The 16,418-nt window shown below is 38.1% G+C and overlaps 1 protein-coding gene across 1 annotated transcript in view; it reads left to right on the forward strand.

The window, feature by feature from the left end:
* CEP152 (centrosomal protein 152) overlaps positions 1-16,418 on the forward strand; it is a 95,260-nt gene that overhangs the window by 6,088 nt on the left and 72,754 nt on the right. The window contains exons 2-5 of the mRNA XM_014584253.1: positions 2,412-2,505; positions 13,912-14,015; positions 14,247-14,319; positions 14,432-14,710. Of these exons, the coding sequence (XP_014439739.1) occupies positions 2,419-2,505; positions 13,912-14,015; positions 14,247-14,319; positions 14,432-14,710 (543 nt within the window). The 5' untranslated portion in view covers positions 2,412-2,418. The remainder of the gene's footprint in view (positions 1-2,411; positions 2,506-13,911; positions 14,016-14,246; positions 14,320-14,431; positions 14,711-16,418) is intronic.

Consider the following 16,418-nt stretch of genomic DNA (forward strand, 5'->3'; position numbering starts at 1 on the left):
TTTTTTTTTTTTTTTTTTTGTTTTTTTTTAAAAGAGGTGTTCATCTTAGGATATGTTTGCTCACTGAGGAGAAAGAGAGAGAGACAGTGAGAGAGGAAAGAGAAATCATCCCCTAGGAGTGATAGCCATGCTGCAATCCCTTTTTCTCCTCCTGGGATCTTGGGCTTACAGACATACAACATGAGTTTCAAACCACCTAGTATGGGACTCAAACCTTGGCCGGCTATGTGGGAGTCCAGTGACATAACCACTACACTATCTACTGGCTCCCAGGTTCCTTTTTTAATGGTATGGTTTGGCTTTAAAATGCTATTAAAATGCAGCTTGGTCTTTTACAGTATTTTCCCACTTAAAAGCAAAAGGAGTTTGTAGAATTATTCTCTACTGAGAAGATATAGCTCTCGATTTAAAATAGCTATAGTTAGCAGTAGGCTCTTTATGTTCTTCTTCAGTATTCAGCATCCATTGATAGCAGGTTAATGAAAGATTAAAAAAAATTCCCTCTTTTGACCTCAAATAAGGGAAAAATCAACCCAAATTTTATATCCTCTCTTGTATTTCTAGTGTAAAGACAGTGAATTCAGAAGACAATGGATTTTTTTCCATCTGGAGGCTTCAGGGATGTCTTAAAATTTCAGTTTAATCTCATCTTTTTAAAGGAAATGGGCTGGTATTTTCATTATCTGTAGATCCTATAGACTTGGCGTTCACTTGTAGCAGTGAGAAAACCCTGGAAAATAGGAGAGTGTATGTTTTCCCCTCAACATTACAGCTATGTTACAGACTCTGTGGCATTTTTAGATCTTCATTTTATGCTGGCATGGAAGAGGATGCGTGTAAGTGTGGAGACAAGGATTAGAACCCCTCTCAGTGAAGGACTATGCGTATCCTTTCTCGCTTTAGCCATGATGTGAGTAGAAAGGAGTAGCTGGTCCAAGGAGCAGAGACTAGCAGAGTTTCAGCTGATGTGAGAAGTTAGGGACTTCTTAAGTTAAAATGATGAATTGGATGCAGGATCCAGAGGGGAAGGGGTTAGAGGGTTAGCTACAAATTAGAGTTTAGCTAAGAAACATAATTCAGTCCTTGAACAACAAAAACTTGACATATAGGGATTTTTAGCATGGAAATTCATATTTATGTTCATTGGTAATGCCATGTTGTTGATCCACTCAACAGCACATTGTTTTTTCATGTTTCTACAAAATAAGCAGCATTTTAAAATTAGTGATGTGCTCTAATTTAATTGACTGCTTCTTTTTCTCAGCAGTACATATGGGACTGTGTCATACAATCCGTGCCTTAGATCTGATGAAAGGAGATCCCTTTTGCTGTAGAGTTGTTGGCTTATAGAAAAGTTGGTGATATCGTTCTCAACTGTTGACACGGGAGAGCTAAGGTCTTTACATTCGGATTGCTGGGTCTCTCTGCTTCTCGTGTTACCCATTTAATGACATTTTAGAGCCCGAAATGTGTGAGTGAATGAGTTGTGGTTCAGGCTCACATCAAAGGGCTTGTCCTTGGCAGGGAGAACAGTGGCTGAATGGGGGGGGGCAGTATTAGGCCAGGTAATTAATGACACCTGCCCACGTTTTGTCAGGCTTGTTCAGAGTTTTGAAATTCTGGGGATTTTATGTGTGGCGCGGGGTCCCTAAGCATGATTTATTATCATCACTAACCTTTTTGACTGTAAGTAGTTGAAACCCATCTTCTGTCTGGGCTGGACTGTCCCCAGGAAGCCCATACTGTTGCTTTTGGAGTGGGGACTCCACAGTGGCGTGGTTCACATCCTTCACTACTCTTTTTCCTGAGTGTTTTGCTGGTACCTCATTTTGTCAAGCTTAAGAGCGGGACATTTAACACTTATTTTTCCTGTGTGCTCTGTGGCATTTACTAGATTGTAGGTAGTTTCTGGCTGGCAGTTATTCACTCAGGATTTAGGAGCTTTCTTTATAAAGCGTGCCATTTGCACTTGTGATAACCAAAGAGCGAAGCAAGTTAGAGAGGATACTACCTGTGCTGTGTTGAATACATTGGGTTTGAAATTTTGTTTGAGCTTATTTAGAGTTTTATGTTTGGCCCACTTCTCGTTTATTATTATCTTATTTTGTGTGTGTGTGTGAGCAAAAATCATACTGTTTCAAATTGTACTTGTAGACCACTAGAAAGGTCTGTTTATAGCTTTATCACCAATTTGCATTAATTTTTTAATGAGTTGCTGCTGTATAGTTGTTTTCTGTGAATTAAAATTCATTTGTTTGAACTTTATGTTTTTAATAGTGTTGATTATATGTGAGTTGTACATATTTTTTACAACTTGGTTTTTTGATATTGTGTGTGGCATCTCTTATGTGATTTGTTCTGGGGAGAATGTATGGAATATTTAGAAACTAAACTTCATCTCCTTCCCATAGGAGGACAATGTCATTAGACTTTGGCAGTGTGGCACTACCGACACAAAATGAAGATGAAGAATATGACAAAGAAGACTATGAAAGGGAGAAAGAGGTAAAGTATTCAGAGAAAGACCTTAATCTCTTTATTTCCTGATCAAAATGGTATCATCTTAAAGAGATTTATAATTCTTTTTTTATCATTTATTTATTTTTACATTTTCCCACAGACATTTACTTTACATATCAAACAATTTTTGCTCATACTCCATAGTTCTTATTTATTTATTTGGGAGAGGTTTTTGCTATAGGATGCGTGTGCTTGCCAGAAAGACAGAGAAAAAGAGAAAGCAAGAAATCACCCCCTGGGGGGATGGCCACGCCACAATCCCTTCTCCTTCATTCTCCTCTTGGAATCTTGGGCACACACACACATGTGCCTGGCTTGAGTTTAAGCCACTTGGTCCAGAATTCAAACCATGGTCGACTACATGGGAGTTCAGTGACATAGCCATTACGCTAACTGCTTGTCCCGCTCATACTCCATAGTTCTTGATGGTTAATAGACGACTTTCAAAAGTTCAAAAAACTGAATTTTAAAGATAATGTTCAAAACATTTGTTATAATTTGGTTGTGACTTTATAACAACAGAGACAGTATGGTTTTAAATATTTTTGACAAAATATTTACCTGTCAACACAAGTCACAAATAAACCTTCTCAATTCAGCCCTGCCTACAGAGTATTCTGTGATATACCACCTGCCAGCAAAACTCAGTCTCTTTTTCTTCCTTCAAAGTCTTCCTCAGGATAATCTTCTGGTTGTGGTTGTTCTTTTGCAATTTCTACTGATTACAATGCTGGGCTGGAAAAATCTAGGTTACTTTTTGGTACAAATTCTTTCATAGAGCTTCTTTAATCCTCTTTGCCAGGCAGAGCTGTTTATGGTGTCAGGCCATCTTTCCAAGAGCTTCTGTTATCTTCCTTGAAATCTACCTTAGTTCTATAATTTTCTGATTAATAAGTATTTCCTATTTCTTATTCAATGCAACAGGCATTATTGAACTTACACAAATAACCCTTCTGCCACAAAATAAGAATACTCCCAAATACTTTCCAATTCCAGAGGGGTCAGGAAGGAAGAAAAAACAAGAAGAAAAATATTTTAATAAATTGCTAAATCTATCAATAGCTCAGAAGAAAGCAAAATCCTTAAATTGGGGAAACAAAGCATAGTAAAAAAAAATCAGTAATGTTTTACTCAAAAGTCATAAAATTCTATTTCATCAGTTCAGTCTTATGTTCAAACTCTTTTCTGTTGAATATGCAGTGCTACTGTGGTCCAATCTTTCCATTTAAATCCTGGAAGTTAACATTCAACATTATTATTGATATTTCTTGTCCCTAGCATTAAGTTGGTCATTTTCTTGGTTGCTTTTTGTTCTTTTATTTCTGAATGTGTGTCTTTAGTTTTCCTGGTAGAACATTCCTTTCAGAACTTCTTGAAGAGTGGGTCTGCTATTGGCAAATTCTTTCAGGTCTTGTTTATCTGAGAATGTTTTTATCCTTTCTTTCCATATGAGGGATTATCTTGATGGGTATAGTATTCTTGGTTGAAACTGATTTTCACTTAACACTTTAAATGTATTTTCCCATTCTTTTCTCTTGCATTGTATCTGATGAGGGGTCTGATGTTAGCCAGACGGGATAACCTTTATAAGTAACCTGACATTTCTCTCTTGCCAATTTTAGTATCTTGTCTTTGTCTTTGTGGATTTTTGCCAATCTGGGTATGATGTGCCTTGGAGAAGGTCTTGTTGGGTTGATTCTATTAGACGTCCTTTGTATTTCTTGGGTCTGGATATTTGAATGCCTCTCTAGATTTAGAAAGTTTTCTTCCAGGATTTTATGAAATAGATTTTCAATGCCCTTATTAATTTTTTCACCTTCTGGGATACCGATTATCCAGATGTTTGAGCGCTTAATGGTATCTAGTTTTTCTTATATTCTCATTTTTTGGGGTTCTTTTCTTTTTTTTTTTTCACTGTTTTTACTAGATCAGAGGTTTTCCCTTCAACATCTGAGATTTGATCTTCTGTGTGTGCTAATCTGCTTTTAATACTTTCGATGGAGGTTTTGATTTCCTGAATTTCAGCCTTCATCTCCAATAGCTCCATTTGATTCTTATTTATGATGTGTATTTCTTCTTTCAGATCATGCAAGAACTTCCTCACCTTCTGGAACTCATTGTCTCTTTTCTCCTGCATCTTCTGGAGTTCATTGTCTCTCAGCTTTTGCATCTCATTTAGTTTTGTCACTATGAATATTCTGAATTCTCTATTAGACATTTACACGAGTCCTACTGTACTGTCTGTGGATGATGAAGGATTGTTCTTTTGCCGTAGGGGAGAGAGATTTTCTTGGTTTCTCACATTTCTTGTGCCTCTGTGGTGGCTTCTAGTCATTCTGTGACAAAATCCTCTACTGTGCTTTTCAATGTGGTATTCACCGAAAGAGATTATGAGTTCAGATTTATAAAAACAAGTTTCTTAAAGCAGGAGTTTCAATAAGTGTTGAGGAGTTCAGTGATTCTAAAAGTATTCAGAAGTTTGGCTACTGTGCACTCAGGCCTATCTAGACATTGGGTGTATGGAGAGTGAAGAGCAGAGTGGGAAAGTAAGGTTAAAAAAAAAAAAGCAAAAGGAAAAGAACAAAACTAGACAAAGATGACCAAACAAGAGAGCAAAAGAAATATTTTTAGATGTAAAAAAATGAAAACCCCTTGGCACACTGGCCAGGACACACCTCAGATTTCAAATGGCTTCTGAAATTAGCAAGAGAAATAAAAAGCCAGGGGTGAGGAGAAGTGGTTTAAATTTTTAAATAAATAAATAATTTAAAGAGAGAGAGAGCAAGCATGCATGCACAAGACAGATAGACAGACAGAGGACAGAGGTTGCCCTACTTTGTCTGAGTATTTCAGGAATTTAGAAGATGGAGTTTAGAGCATAGCTTCTCTGAACATGCCAGGACATACCTCAGATTTAAAATGGCTTCTGAAATTCTGTTTATTTATTTATTTTTTTTTAAAAATAAAACAACCCTAAAATCTTATTAGTATTTGGACTTTTAAAAAGTGAATCAGTGGAATGCATGTTTTTTTGAGACAAGAATAAAGCACAAGTATAAACGATGTCATCAGATATATGGTTAAATTCTTTAAGATCTTTTCATATGGGAGATAATAGATGGCTTTAAAAGCAGAAGCCTCGTAATGCTATAGGTACTTAACATCCCCTGGAAGCAGATAATAAACAGGTAAACAAGCGAATAAAACGGTTTGAGTGAGTGATAATATTTTTTGATTGACACATAATTACATATTTGTGGGGTACAGTGTGATGTTACAGTACTTATATATGATAATGTAATGATCAAATATGAGTTAATTAGCATATCCACCATCTCAACCATTTGTCATTTCATTATGTGGAAACATTAGAAGTCCTCTTTTAGCTAATCCCAAATGTACCATATATTGTTTTCTATAGTTACTATATAACACTAGATAACTTACCTGTTATTTTGTATCCATTATCCCACCTGTCTCTATCCCCTGCTCCCTTACGCCCCTCCTCAACTTCTAGTCACTGCTCTATGCTACTTCTGTGAGGTCACAGTTTTTAGTTTCCTGCCTGGGTGATAATTTTAAATGATAGAGAAACAAGCTGGGATGATATGAAAGCAGCTAGTAGGGGCTGCAGTGGGTAGAGTGGTGAGGGACCGTCTCTTGGAGGAGCAGTGTTTGAGCCGAGACCTGACACAAGAAGGAACCAGCTATTCAAGAACCTGAGGCAGAACATCCTAGATAGGCCATGACAGCAAGGAATGTAAAGCCAGGCTGTCTGCAAAGTGGAGGGAATGCAGTTGGGAACATGCGAGCAAGGGATGAGTGGGGTGTAGGCTAAAGAGGTGGACTGCAGCCAGATCATGGGAAATCAGGGTAGGATGTTTATATTTCAGTATAAGAGCAATGGGGAACTAGTTTTTGGTGAGAAAGTGATAATCTGATCATGTTTTTGAAAGACCTTTTGGAATGCATGCTGGAAACCATATTATTTCTAAAGTATGTTTAGCAGAATTCTTGACACATACTAACTATCCAGCAAGTGGTGGTAGTAGTAGTGTTTATTATTATTATTATTATTATTTTGGAAAGGTTTTTGCTATAGGGCACGTGCGCTCGCCAGAAAGACAGAGAGAGACTGAGAGACAGAAAGCGAGAAATCAACCCCCAGGGAGGATGGCCATGCCGCAATCCCTTCTCCTCCATTCTCCTCTCGGGATCTTGGGCATGCACACACACGTACCTGGCGTGAGTTTAAGCCACTGGGTCCAAGACTTGAACTGCAGTCGACTACATGGGAGTCCAGCGACATAACCAGTAGCCAACTGCTAGTCCCAGTAGTAGTGTTAATAATGAAAGTCACTTTGTTATGACAGTTTTTAGTTTGAGACAAATTTCTGATTGACTTAGTAAAGAAATAATTCAATATTCAGAGGTTATTTAGGCAAACAGAATCTCAAACCACAAACTACTATGCATAGAACCATATTTTGAAAAAAGCCAGCAAATGGCATAGTGGTTACATTGCTGGACTACCACAGTAGTGTTAATAATGGAAGTCACTTTGTTATGACAGTTTTTAGTTTGAGACAAATTTCTGATTGACTTAGTAAAGAAATAATTCAATATTCAGAGGTTATTTAGGCAAACAGAATCTCAAACCACAAACTACTATGCATAGAACCATATTTTGAAAAAAGCCAGCAAATGGCATAGTGGTTACATTGCTGGACTACCACATGGCCAACCACGGGACAAGTCCCAGACTTGGTGACTTGAAACTCAACACGTGTGCATGCATCCCCAAGATCCTGGGAAGAGAATGGAAGAGAGGGTATTGTGGCATGGCCGTCCCTGCTGTGGGTGATTTCTCACTTTCCCTCTCACTGTCTCTGTCTCTCTTTATCTCCAGCCAGCGCACATACCCTAAGGCAAAAACCTCTACCAAAAAAAAAAAAAACCAAAAAACAAAAAACTCCAAATGTTTTGTAGAAAAGGAAAATACTATAATTATTTTCTAAATTGTTACAACTCTTAATGGCACATTGGCAAAAGTTTGGTCACTGTGGTCCAAAGCGTGGTGGAGAGGCTTGTAACTCATAGCCTGGCACAGTGTTTCAACCAAAACTCTCTTATGCAGTCTGCAGAGTAAACTAGGGTGCAGGTGAATGAGCTCGTTGATCCCATGGAGGTTTGGCTCATGTCAATTAGTATTCCTATCAATTAATTGTCACACATTATTCTATTCCTCGCAACTTACTGAACACATTACTTTTTTTTCTTTAATAAGAGAGAAAGAGGGGAAAAAAAGAGAAAGAAGAGAAAGGTATTTTTGACAGAGCCGTCATTTTCCTCTCTATCCTCCAGTTAGCTACAGTTACAGATGGTTGCTACCACACCTGGCCTGTTCAGGTTGGTCCAAGATCTGAACCTTGCCCTTTGCAACTGCTGCTGAGCCTGGAACACGTTCCTTTTTCCTATACCATCTGAGAGCTGCTAATATAGTTGTTCTCTTGCTACTAAGTAGACCTCACCCAAAATGTTTTAGGCAGACTTTTACTTACAAAGCTGGCCCAGAAGAGAAGTATTCTGAAGTTCTTGTATGAACTCATTCATAATGCACAATGTCACTTTGTAAAGTGCTTTTCACCTAATGTCACTATACTTTGTGGGAGTCAGATATTACAGACAGGTTTATCTTGTGATAGGAATGGTTGGCATGGGCTTTTAAAGGACTGAGCTTCAGGTAACTTGTCACTGGAGAGGCTGAGTTTGCTGGGGTATATACATGCACCTTACTCAGTGTCACCAGAAGTAGTTCCGTGATTATTGCTTGGTTCTAGACAGTGAGTTTATCATATATGCATGTATGTATTTTTATCATATATGCATGTATGTATTTTGGAGCTGTGGTTTGGGGCAGGAAGACCCCATAATCAGTGCTATCCATATAATACTGATGACGGTTCCTGTTATGATATTTTGGAAATGATCTTGAGTAAAAAGGTAGAGAGTTTAACTAGCAGATGGCAGACAGAAACTTGGACCTGGCTGCGCTGATCTGAGTCCCTCTTGGTTTTTATGTGGGTATCTCTGGAAGAGAATAATAAAGCTTGGAATCACATATTTTAGAGGCGAGATTTCCACTGCATAGTCTGTCTTCTACTACTTAAACTGTCCTGCTTGATGTAATTGTGGAAACTTTGATATTTTGTTCCCACTAGAGGGAGTCGTAAAGCTAGCATTTGCATATATTCTATATTACTTTACTTATTTGATAGGATTTTTTGGTCATCCTCCTAGAAAATCCAAGAAACAAGTAGTTGAATCTTCATGTTATATTTTTTTCTGATGTTTTTCTTTAGCCATTTCGTATCCTTTATCTGAATCGTGCCTTGTATGAGTTTTCCTCCTACTATTGGGTCCTTGGGAAAGTCATGACACATTTCTGCATAGAAAACACCACACGACTTTCCCAATGGCCTGATAGTTGAGTGCTTTTCAGGGACTGCCACTCTTGAAACAAAAACACTGAACGCTCCCTGGCAGGACTAAAGCGTGATTACATACAAACAGGTAGAAGTGTCTCCCAGTGACTGATGAAATCTCACGTAGGTAGAGAGGAGAGTGGGGCAGCGATTCCAGCTCTGGCATTCTTCGGGACTGCTGCTCTCGCTTTCCATGGCTCATCTTCCCTTGTCTGGGCCTTGGTTTGCTCACCTTTTGAGGAAAAGTCTTATCTTGGAGAAATCCATTGTTACCTCTAGGCCTGAACTTCTATTATGTGTCATCCATACTGAAGCCGATGACCTAATAAATATTCCCCCCCCCTTTTTTTTTCCAGATAGGTAACAACCTAGACAAGGTCTTTCATTCTAACATTATGAAATTTAATTTAACTAATGAAATCTCTGTTTTTTTACAGTCTGGGCATAATTCATAAGCTAAAACTCCAGCTGCCAGATTATTTTGGCCCTTTATCAATCCTTTTGGGCCTTTTCAATTATGTTTTAAACTTGGTCATTAGGTTAAAATATAGGTTCTGCTTAGTGTTTATCCATGAAGGCATTGTTTTAGAATTCATGTTTTAAAATATATGAATCTCTTTAGAAGTATATTTAAAAAGGAATATGATCGTGGGCTACCACATTTGTTGCTTTTCTTTTGGGAGAAGATGTGTTTTATGGGTTGTAATCTTAGAACTATTGCTTTGGTGAATATCAGGGGTTCTAGGCTCTGAAGACAATCTATTTAGTTCGTTTAAATGGAAAATTCTAACAAAAGGTTTATATGTTGTTTGTTTTACATTCTCCCTCGAACACAGGCTTTTTCGATAGTCCATATGGACTTGTTCATTGTAAAGTGTTTTGTTGAGGAAGTTCTTTGAGTAAAATACCCCACCATTTTTTTCTTTTTATGAAAGAAACATTAAGTAGGAAAGGGAGAGGCGTTTTTAGGATGATTCAGAAAGTAATTCAGTAGAAGTTTTAACAACAGCAAATTGTCTTTTTTTAGGGAATGGTATCTCTTAAATTAAGCTCAGTTGATATGTAATAATATCCTACTGAGAAGATTGGTGCTTGCAACCAAAAAGCAGTCTGATGAATTTGAATTAATAACTAGGGGTAAATCTTGTCATTTATAAGGATTATCTCTGTCCTTGAATCTGCATTTGAGTGAACTTTTTTTTTTTTTTGGAGAGATTTTCACTGTAGGGCGTGTGCGCTCGCCAGACAGACAGAGAGAGACATAGAGACAGAAAGTGAGAAATCACCCCCCAGGGGGGATGGTCACGCCGCAATCCCTTCTCCTCCATTCTCCTCTCAGGATCTTGGGCACGCACGCACACGCGCCCGGCGTGAGTTTTAAGCCACCGGGTCCGGGACACGAACCGTGGTCGACTACGTTGGAGTCCAGCGACATAGCCATTACGCTAACTGCTGGTTCCCGGGTGAACTTTTAATGAGAATGTGTAGTTTCTAAAATTCTCTACTTGGTAATGTGTGTACGTGAATATGGCAATTTTGTGTGTTACAGCCCCAGTTTCAATGACCGAAGTAAAATCCATTGGACAGTGTATATGAGGAGAGCACACGATTCCGGAAATGGAAATGTTGGGGGTGGGATTTCTGAATTGATGAATTAGGAGGACTTTACCTCATGTAGCTTCTCTCTGCCCTTAAAGTTATAGAAGCTAAGGACTATTACCCCACTATACCAAAGAACTTGATGGAGAAATATTTTGATGGTGAATTGAAGTATTTAAAAATGTTAGCATATGTGTAGAATACCTTATGTGATTTTTTTAAAGAATTACTTTATTTAACTATTTATTTATTTGTTTGTTTGTTTATTTTATTTGGCCAGAGAGAAACAGGGTGAGAGAGAGAGAGAGAGAGAGAGAGAGAGAGAGAGAGAGAAAGTGAGAAAGCAAGCCACCAGGTCCAGGACTTCAACCTTAGTCTGCCATATAGGAGTCCCGCACTCTTAACTACCACACCATGTGCTGTTGCCCCGCGATTTTTAAGTACCATAGGGATGATTTTGCTAGTTGATAAGCTGACCTATGGATTCAGAAGCATTTTGATTAGGTAATTGCTTATGTCCAATTTTTCTTCCAGGGATGCCACTTTTGCTAATTTTGTGGTATCTCAAAGAAAACAGTAACTGTTTAATTATTATATACCTTTTCTGTCTTTATGGGGGTAAATGTACTGCTCAGATATCCCTGTCAAGACTCCCCTAAAGTGGGACCAGCAGTTAGCGTAATGGCTATGTCGCTGAACTCCTATGTATTTGACCGCAGTTCTAGTCCCGGACCCAGTGGCTTGAACTCATGCCAGGCGCATGTGTGTGCGTACCCAGGATCACGAGAGGAGAATGGAGGAAAAGGGATTGCGGCGTGGCCATCCTCCCTGAGGGGTGATTTCTCACTTTCTGTCTCTCTTTCTGGTGAGCGCATGTACCCTATAGCAAAAACCTCTCCAAGACAAAAAAGATTCCCCTAAAGTATAAGACTATGCACTTGAACCTCACTGAAGGTTTGGAAGAAAATATTCTTTCCATTAAGGGATCCTTACTTGATGTAAGTACAAAATATTTATTTTTTTCCTGTATAATATGTGGGGGTAGAATTTTTCTCAAAGCAGTTATGCATAATTATAGCTAAAATAGGTTGAACGACTTTTAAAAGATCTCATGATTTAAACATTTTTTTTTAGTACTTTTTGTCTTCAAGTGATTGAAGCTTGTAGTGCTCATATACCAATGTGTTGATGTGTTCTGCTTTGTTTATAGTGTAATTTCTTTTGTATTTTTTGTTCTTTATATTTTTGGGTCAATTCTTTTTTTTTTTTTTTTGAGAGATTTTCACTGTAGGGCGCGTGCGCTCGCCAGACAGACAGAGAGAGACATAGAGACAGAAAGCGAGAAATCACCCCCCAGGGGGGATGGTCACGCTGCAATCCCTTCTCCTCCATTCTCCTCTCGGGATCTTGGGCACGCACGCACACGCGCCCGGCGTGAGTTTTAAGCCACTGGGTCCAGGACACGAACCGTGGTCGACTACGTGGGAGTCCAGCGACATAGCCATTACGCTAACTGCTGGTTCCCAAGGGTCAATTCTGATATGGTTAATTCTCAAAATGATTTTTCAAGTCCCTACATGAACAAATGGATGTTAACTCAAGGTCTTGGTTATTACTATTAATATCAAGCAGACTTCAAGATGAAGATAATTTTATATTAGAAAGAAAACCTTTCTCTTGCTTCATTTTTATCAGACCAAATGGTTTTAAAAAGCAGGAAAAAAGTCTAGTGATTGTCAGAAATTTATGTAGGAATGAGGAAGTATCCCTTTTCCATATCTCATAGACTCCACTCCCATTTCCAAATTTTATTGAATCAAAACTCAGTTAACAAGTTGGGGCATTTCTTTCAGACCTTTCTTAGAATATGTTTATTTAACTTTTACCATATGTGTTTTATTTAAGAAAGGTTTTTTAAAATTCTAAACACAATCCTCAGATATGTATTATGGCTGCATTCCATTTCTTTTATACTAGTAAAGAAAGTCAAAACCCGAAGACCTGCTATAGTCTAAGGAGCATTTCATTTTCTTTTTTCCTCTAAAGTTTAAAATTCACTCATTGCATAATTTTATGGAGTTGATTTATATATTTTGGAAGGGTTTAGCTTGTTCATTAAACTGGTGCTTAGTTTCTTAAGGAGAATTCATTATAAATAGTACACATACAAACTATTTAGTAACAAGATATTTGAATCATCTGACTGTCACAAACTTAAAGAGACTTTTTATTGGGATTTGAAAAAAATATTACAGATAGACACCGAAATTGAGCACATCAGATGATTTGTTCAGCTTTTTATTATAATTTTGAAACTTGAATGTATTTGATCTATTTAGTTTTTAGAGGCAGAATGCTGAAACTGTTTTTTTCTAGAAAAATATTGGAGAGCAAAGTCAGTTTTTTTAAATACCAGTTTTAATACAACGAGAGTACTAATTTCTTGAAAATGGAGTCTTCCAACTCTTCTTTTACTCAATGCATTATTAGAGTATTGTATATCTTTTCAGCATTGAAATTAGATGGCTGTCTACTAATTTGTCACCCCCCAAGAGGCTTCTACCCCATTATCAGAGCTCGTAAGGGCGTCTAGGCCACCTGTTGCTGCTGCTGTTCTCACCACCTGGGCAGAGGGCAGCTGGCTACACGGGTTCCCTTTGGGATGTCTGATTGTTATGTCCCCAAGGTCTGGTTACCGGTATAACAGGATTCTGGGACTCAAGGCTGCTCTGTGATAACATGATACAGTGACTGTACATTATTGTGAGTTGCTGTGTTTCCATAAGGAAAATTTTCAGTTCTATTGAGATGCATTATATGTATATTTAAATCTAAGACCTTTGTAGGGAGAAAAAAATAAGCCTTCTAATATAAATCTACTTACTTTTCCCAAAGAAAAACAATGATCATAACTAGCATAGAATTTAAGAAATTAAGTGGAGGAATTAGGCACTCCTTTGACTTCTGTAGTCAAAAATCACTCATTCTGGGCCAGCCAGTGGTGTGGTAGTTAAAGTGGTTCAAGTCCTAGGCTCAGTGGATTGAGAAACATACCAGGTACATGTGTGTGCATGCCCAAATTCCTGAGAGGAGACTGGAGGAGAAGGGATTACAGAATGGCCATCTCCTCTGGGGAGTGTTTTCTCACTTTTCCTTTCTCCTTGTCTGTCTCTGGTGAGTGCACTTGCCCTATAGCAAAGATAAATAAATAAAAATAATGAATAAGTCAGTCACTCATTCCAAGGTAGGTTTTGTTGGCATCTCGTATTAAGGCCACGTGATGCTGATTCAGACTGTCCTGACTCAGTTGCAGCAGCTGCTCACAGACCTTCCTCATGACATGCTGGATGATGACCTCTCCTCCCCCGAGCTCCGTTATTCTGACTGCAGTGAGGATGGCATGGAAGAAGAGTAAGGACATCCCCTTGTATATTGCCATTTTAGAATTTATCTTTTCTTTTTCTTTTTCTGATGGTTCTTTGCAGATAATGATAGTGTATATAAATGTAAAATTGTGGAATGCTTCTTCTATTTGGGGAGGTTGGAGGTTCAAAACATGTTGAAATCTTGGGGTTCTTTGTGTTAATCTATGTCCAAATAAATGGTAGACTTTTTACATCTAAAGTATTGATTTTTCTCAAGACCACATCATTCTGAGCAGCTGGAGATCAACTGGAATGAACACCAAGTGCTGCCCAAATCTCAAAATGGAGATGTGAGTTTCTGGTGCGGTGGTGACTTTGATTAGGGAGAGGGGGCGGTTGGAGCTTAGTGACTGGGATGGGAATAGATCCTAGCATTCTTGTTTTACTTTTGTTATTTAATAGGACTACAACGACATTCAGGGCTTATATGTTGGAGAGAAATGTGGTAATGGCTGGGAAGAAAATCGAAGTAAAACAGAAGACCGACATCCTGGGTATCATCCTGAAGAAGCTGGAGATGAAGGTGGAAGTGGTTACAGTCCTCCGAGTAAATGTGAACAGACTGATTTATATCACCTTCCTGAAAACTTTAGGCCATATACTAATGACCAGAAGCAGGAATTTAATAACCAGCCCACCAATGTAATTAAATTTTCAGATCCTCAAAGGAACCATTTTCAGGTATTGTAAGAACTTGACTTTTTAGTTTCCTTGTATGTGCACATGGTGTATGTGTGTGTTTAAGAAATGTATGTTAATGCACTGGTAAGATTTATTTTAACTACCGAAATTTCTGAGAGTACACTTATTCAGGTTCATACGGAATTAGTCATGCTGGTTTCTGTTTACAGTCTAATGCAATCATGATCTTAAGTCAGACGTTTAAAATAGAGGCTTTATGGAAACAGTTATTTAAACATTAAAAGTTAAGACTGCCAAAGAATAGCTATCCTCATTTACTGGGCTTCTGGCTTCTGCCACTTCACTGTGTTTCAGTGAGAAGCTGTGTCCAGGTATCTTTGTAAAGGAATAATTCTGCATAGATGAAAGCATTTGGTTTCCTCAACTTTCTCACTTACCCCTGCCCCTTTTTTTCTTTTAAGATTTTTACCATAGGGTACATGTGCTTGCAGGAGAGAGACAGTGAGAAGGAAAGTGAGAAATCACGTCCCAGGGGGGATTGCTACACCATAGTTCCTTCTCCTCCTGCGATTTTGGGCACGTATACACACATGGGCCTGCCTGGCTTGATTTTCAAGCTGCCATTTCTATGACTATTGAATCACCGTCAGCCATGTGCAAGTCCAACACCTTAATCACTACGCACCTGTTGGCCTTGTTTACCACTTTTATAGGTCCACTACTTCGAAGCTGTTACCTTTTTCTTTTTTAATAAGTATTTTTTAATAATTATTTATTTATTTAATTCTATTGGTTGTTATTATTTTAAAATTTGATCTGAGAGAGATAGAGAGAAAGAGAAAGAGAAAGCAAGCCACAAGGTCTGGGACTTGAACTGTGGTCGGCCATGTGGGAATCCAGTACCTTTAATCACCACACCACCTGCTGGCTCTGAAGCTATTATCTATTTTGTGTGGTTGTATAGCAGTAGGCAGGATGAATGTTAAAAAGGGAGTTTTTTTTTTTTGTTTGTTTGGTTTTTTTTTTTATACTACAGGAGAGTTTAATGAAGTAAAACCTTAGGATACAATTAGTTCCATCTTAGAATGTCACAGTGACAACACATACCTCATTTTGCCAGTAGCTATTCTGTGTCATTGAATGACAGGATGATTTTAAAAAAAAATTTTTTTTTCTTTTTGCCAGAGGGTGTGTGGGCTCACTGGATAGAGATAGAGATAAAGAGAGAGAGAGAAAGGGAGAGAGAGACAAGGAAAATGAAAAAGCACTCTCATGGGGAATGGTTATGCTGTAATCTCCTCTTGGGATTTTGGGTACTCATGCCTGGTGTGTTTCTCAAGACCTTGGGTCCAGAACTCAGTCTGTGCAGTGGGCCATGTGGGATCCAGCCATGTTAACCACCAATGCCACTGACTGGCCCTTTTGGGCCTTTTGAAGTGATTACTTTCTCCTAATTCTGTTTCCATAAATGTTATTCATTCTACGAAAGTTATTGTGTATTTATTACATATGAGGCATTTTGTCACATATTCTTGTTGTTGAGCATGTGCCTATTTATGTTCCCAGGAGGTTGGCATCATTTAAATAATTTGTAATAAGGTATACATAATTTTATTGGAATTCTGAGTTTTATTTATAAAATTTTTACCAAGTTGTGTGCTCAATAGTACAGTTAAAGTGTCTGTAAATAATATATTGCAGACTTTCCATTAATAGTGTTACATAACAGTGCGTGCTATTCTTTTTT

This window comes from Tupaia chinensis, unplaced genomic scaffold (genome assembly GCF_000334495.1).
Source record: "Tupaia chinensis unplaced genomic scaffold, TupChi_1.0 Scaffold146140_1, whole genome shotgun sequence".
NCBI classification, from domain to species: domain Eukaryota; kingdom Metazoa; phylum Chordata; class Mammalia; order Scandentia; family Tupaiidae; genus Tupaia; species Tupaia belangeri.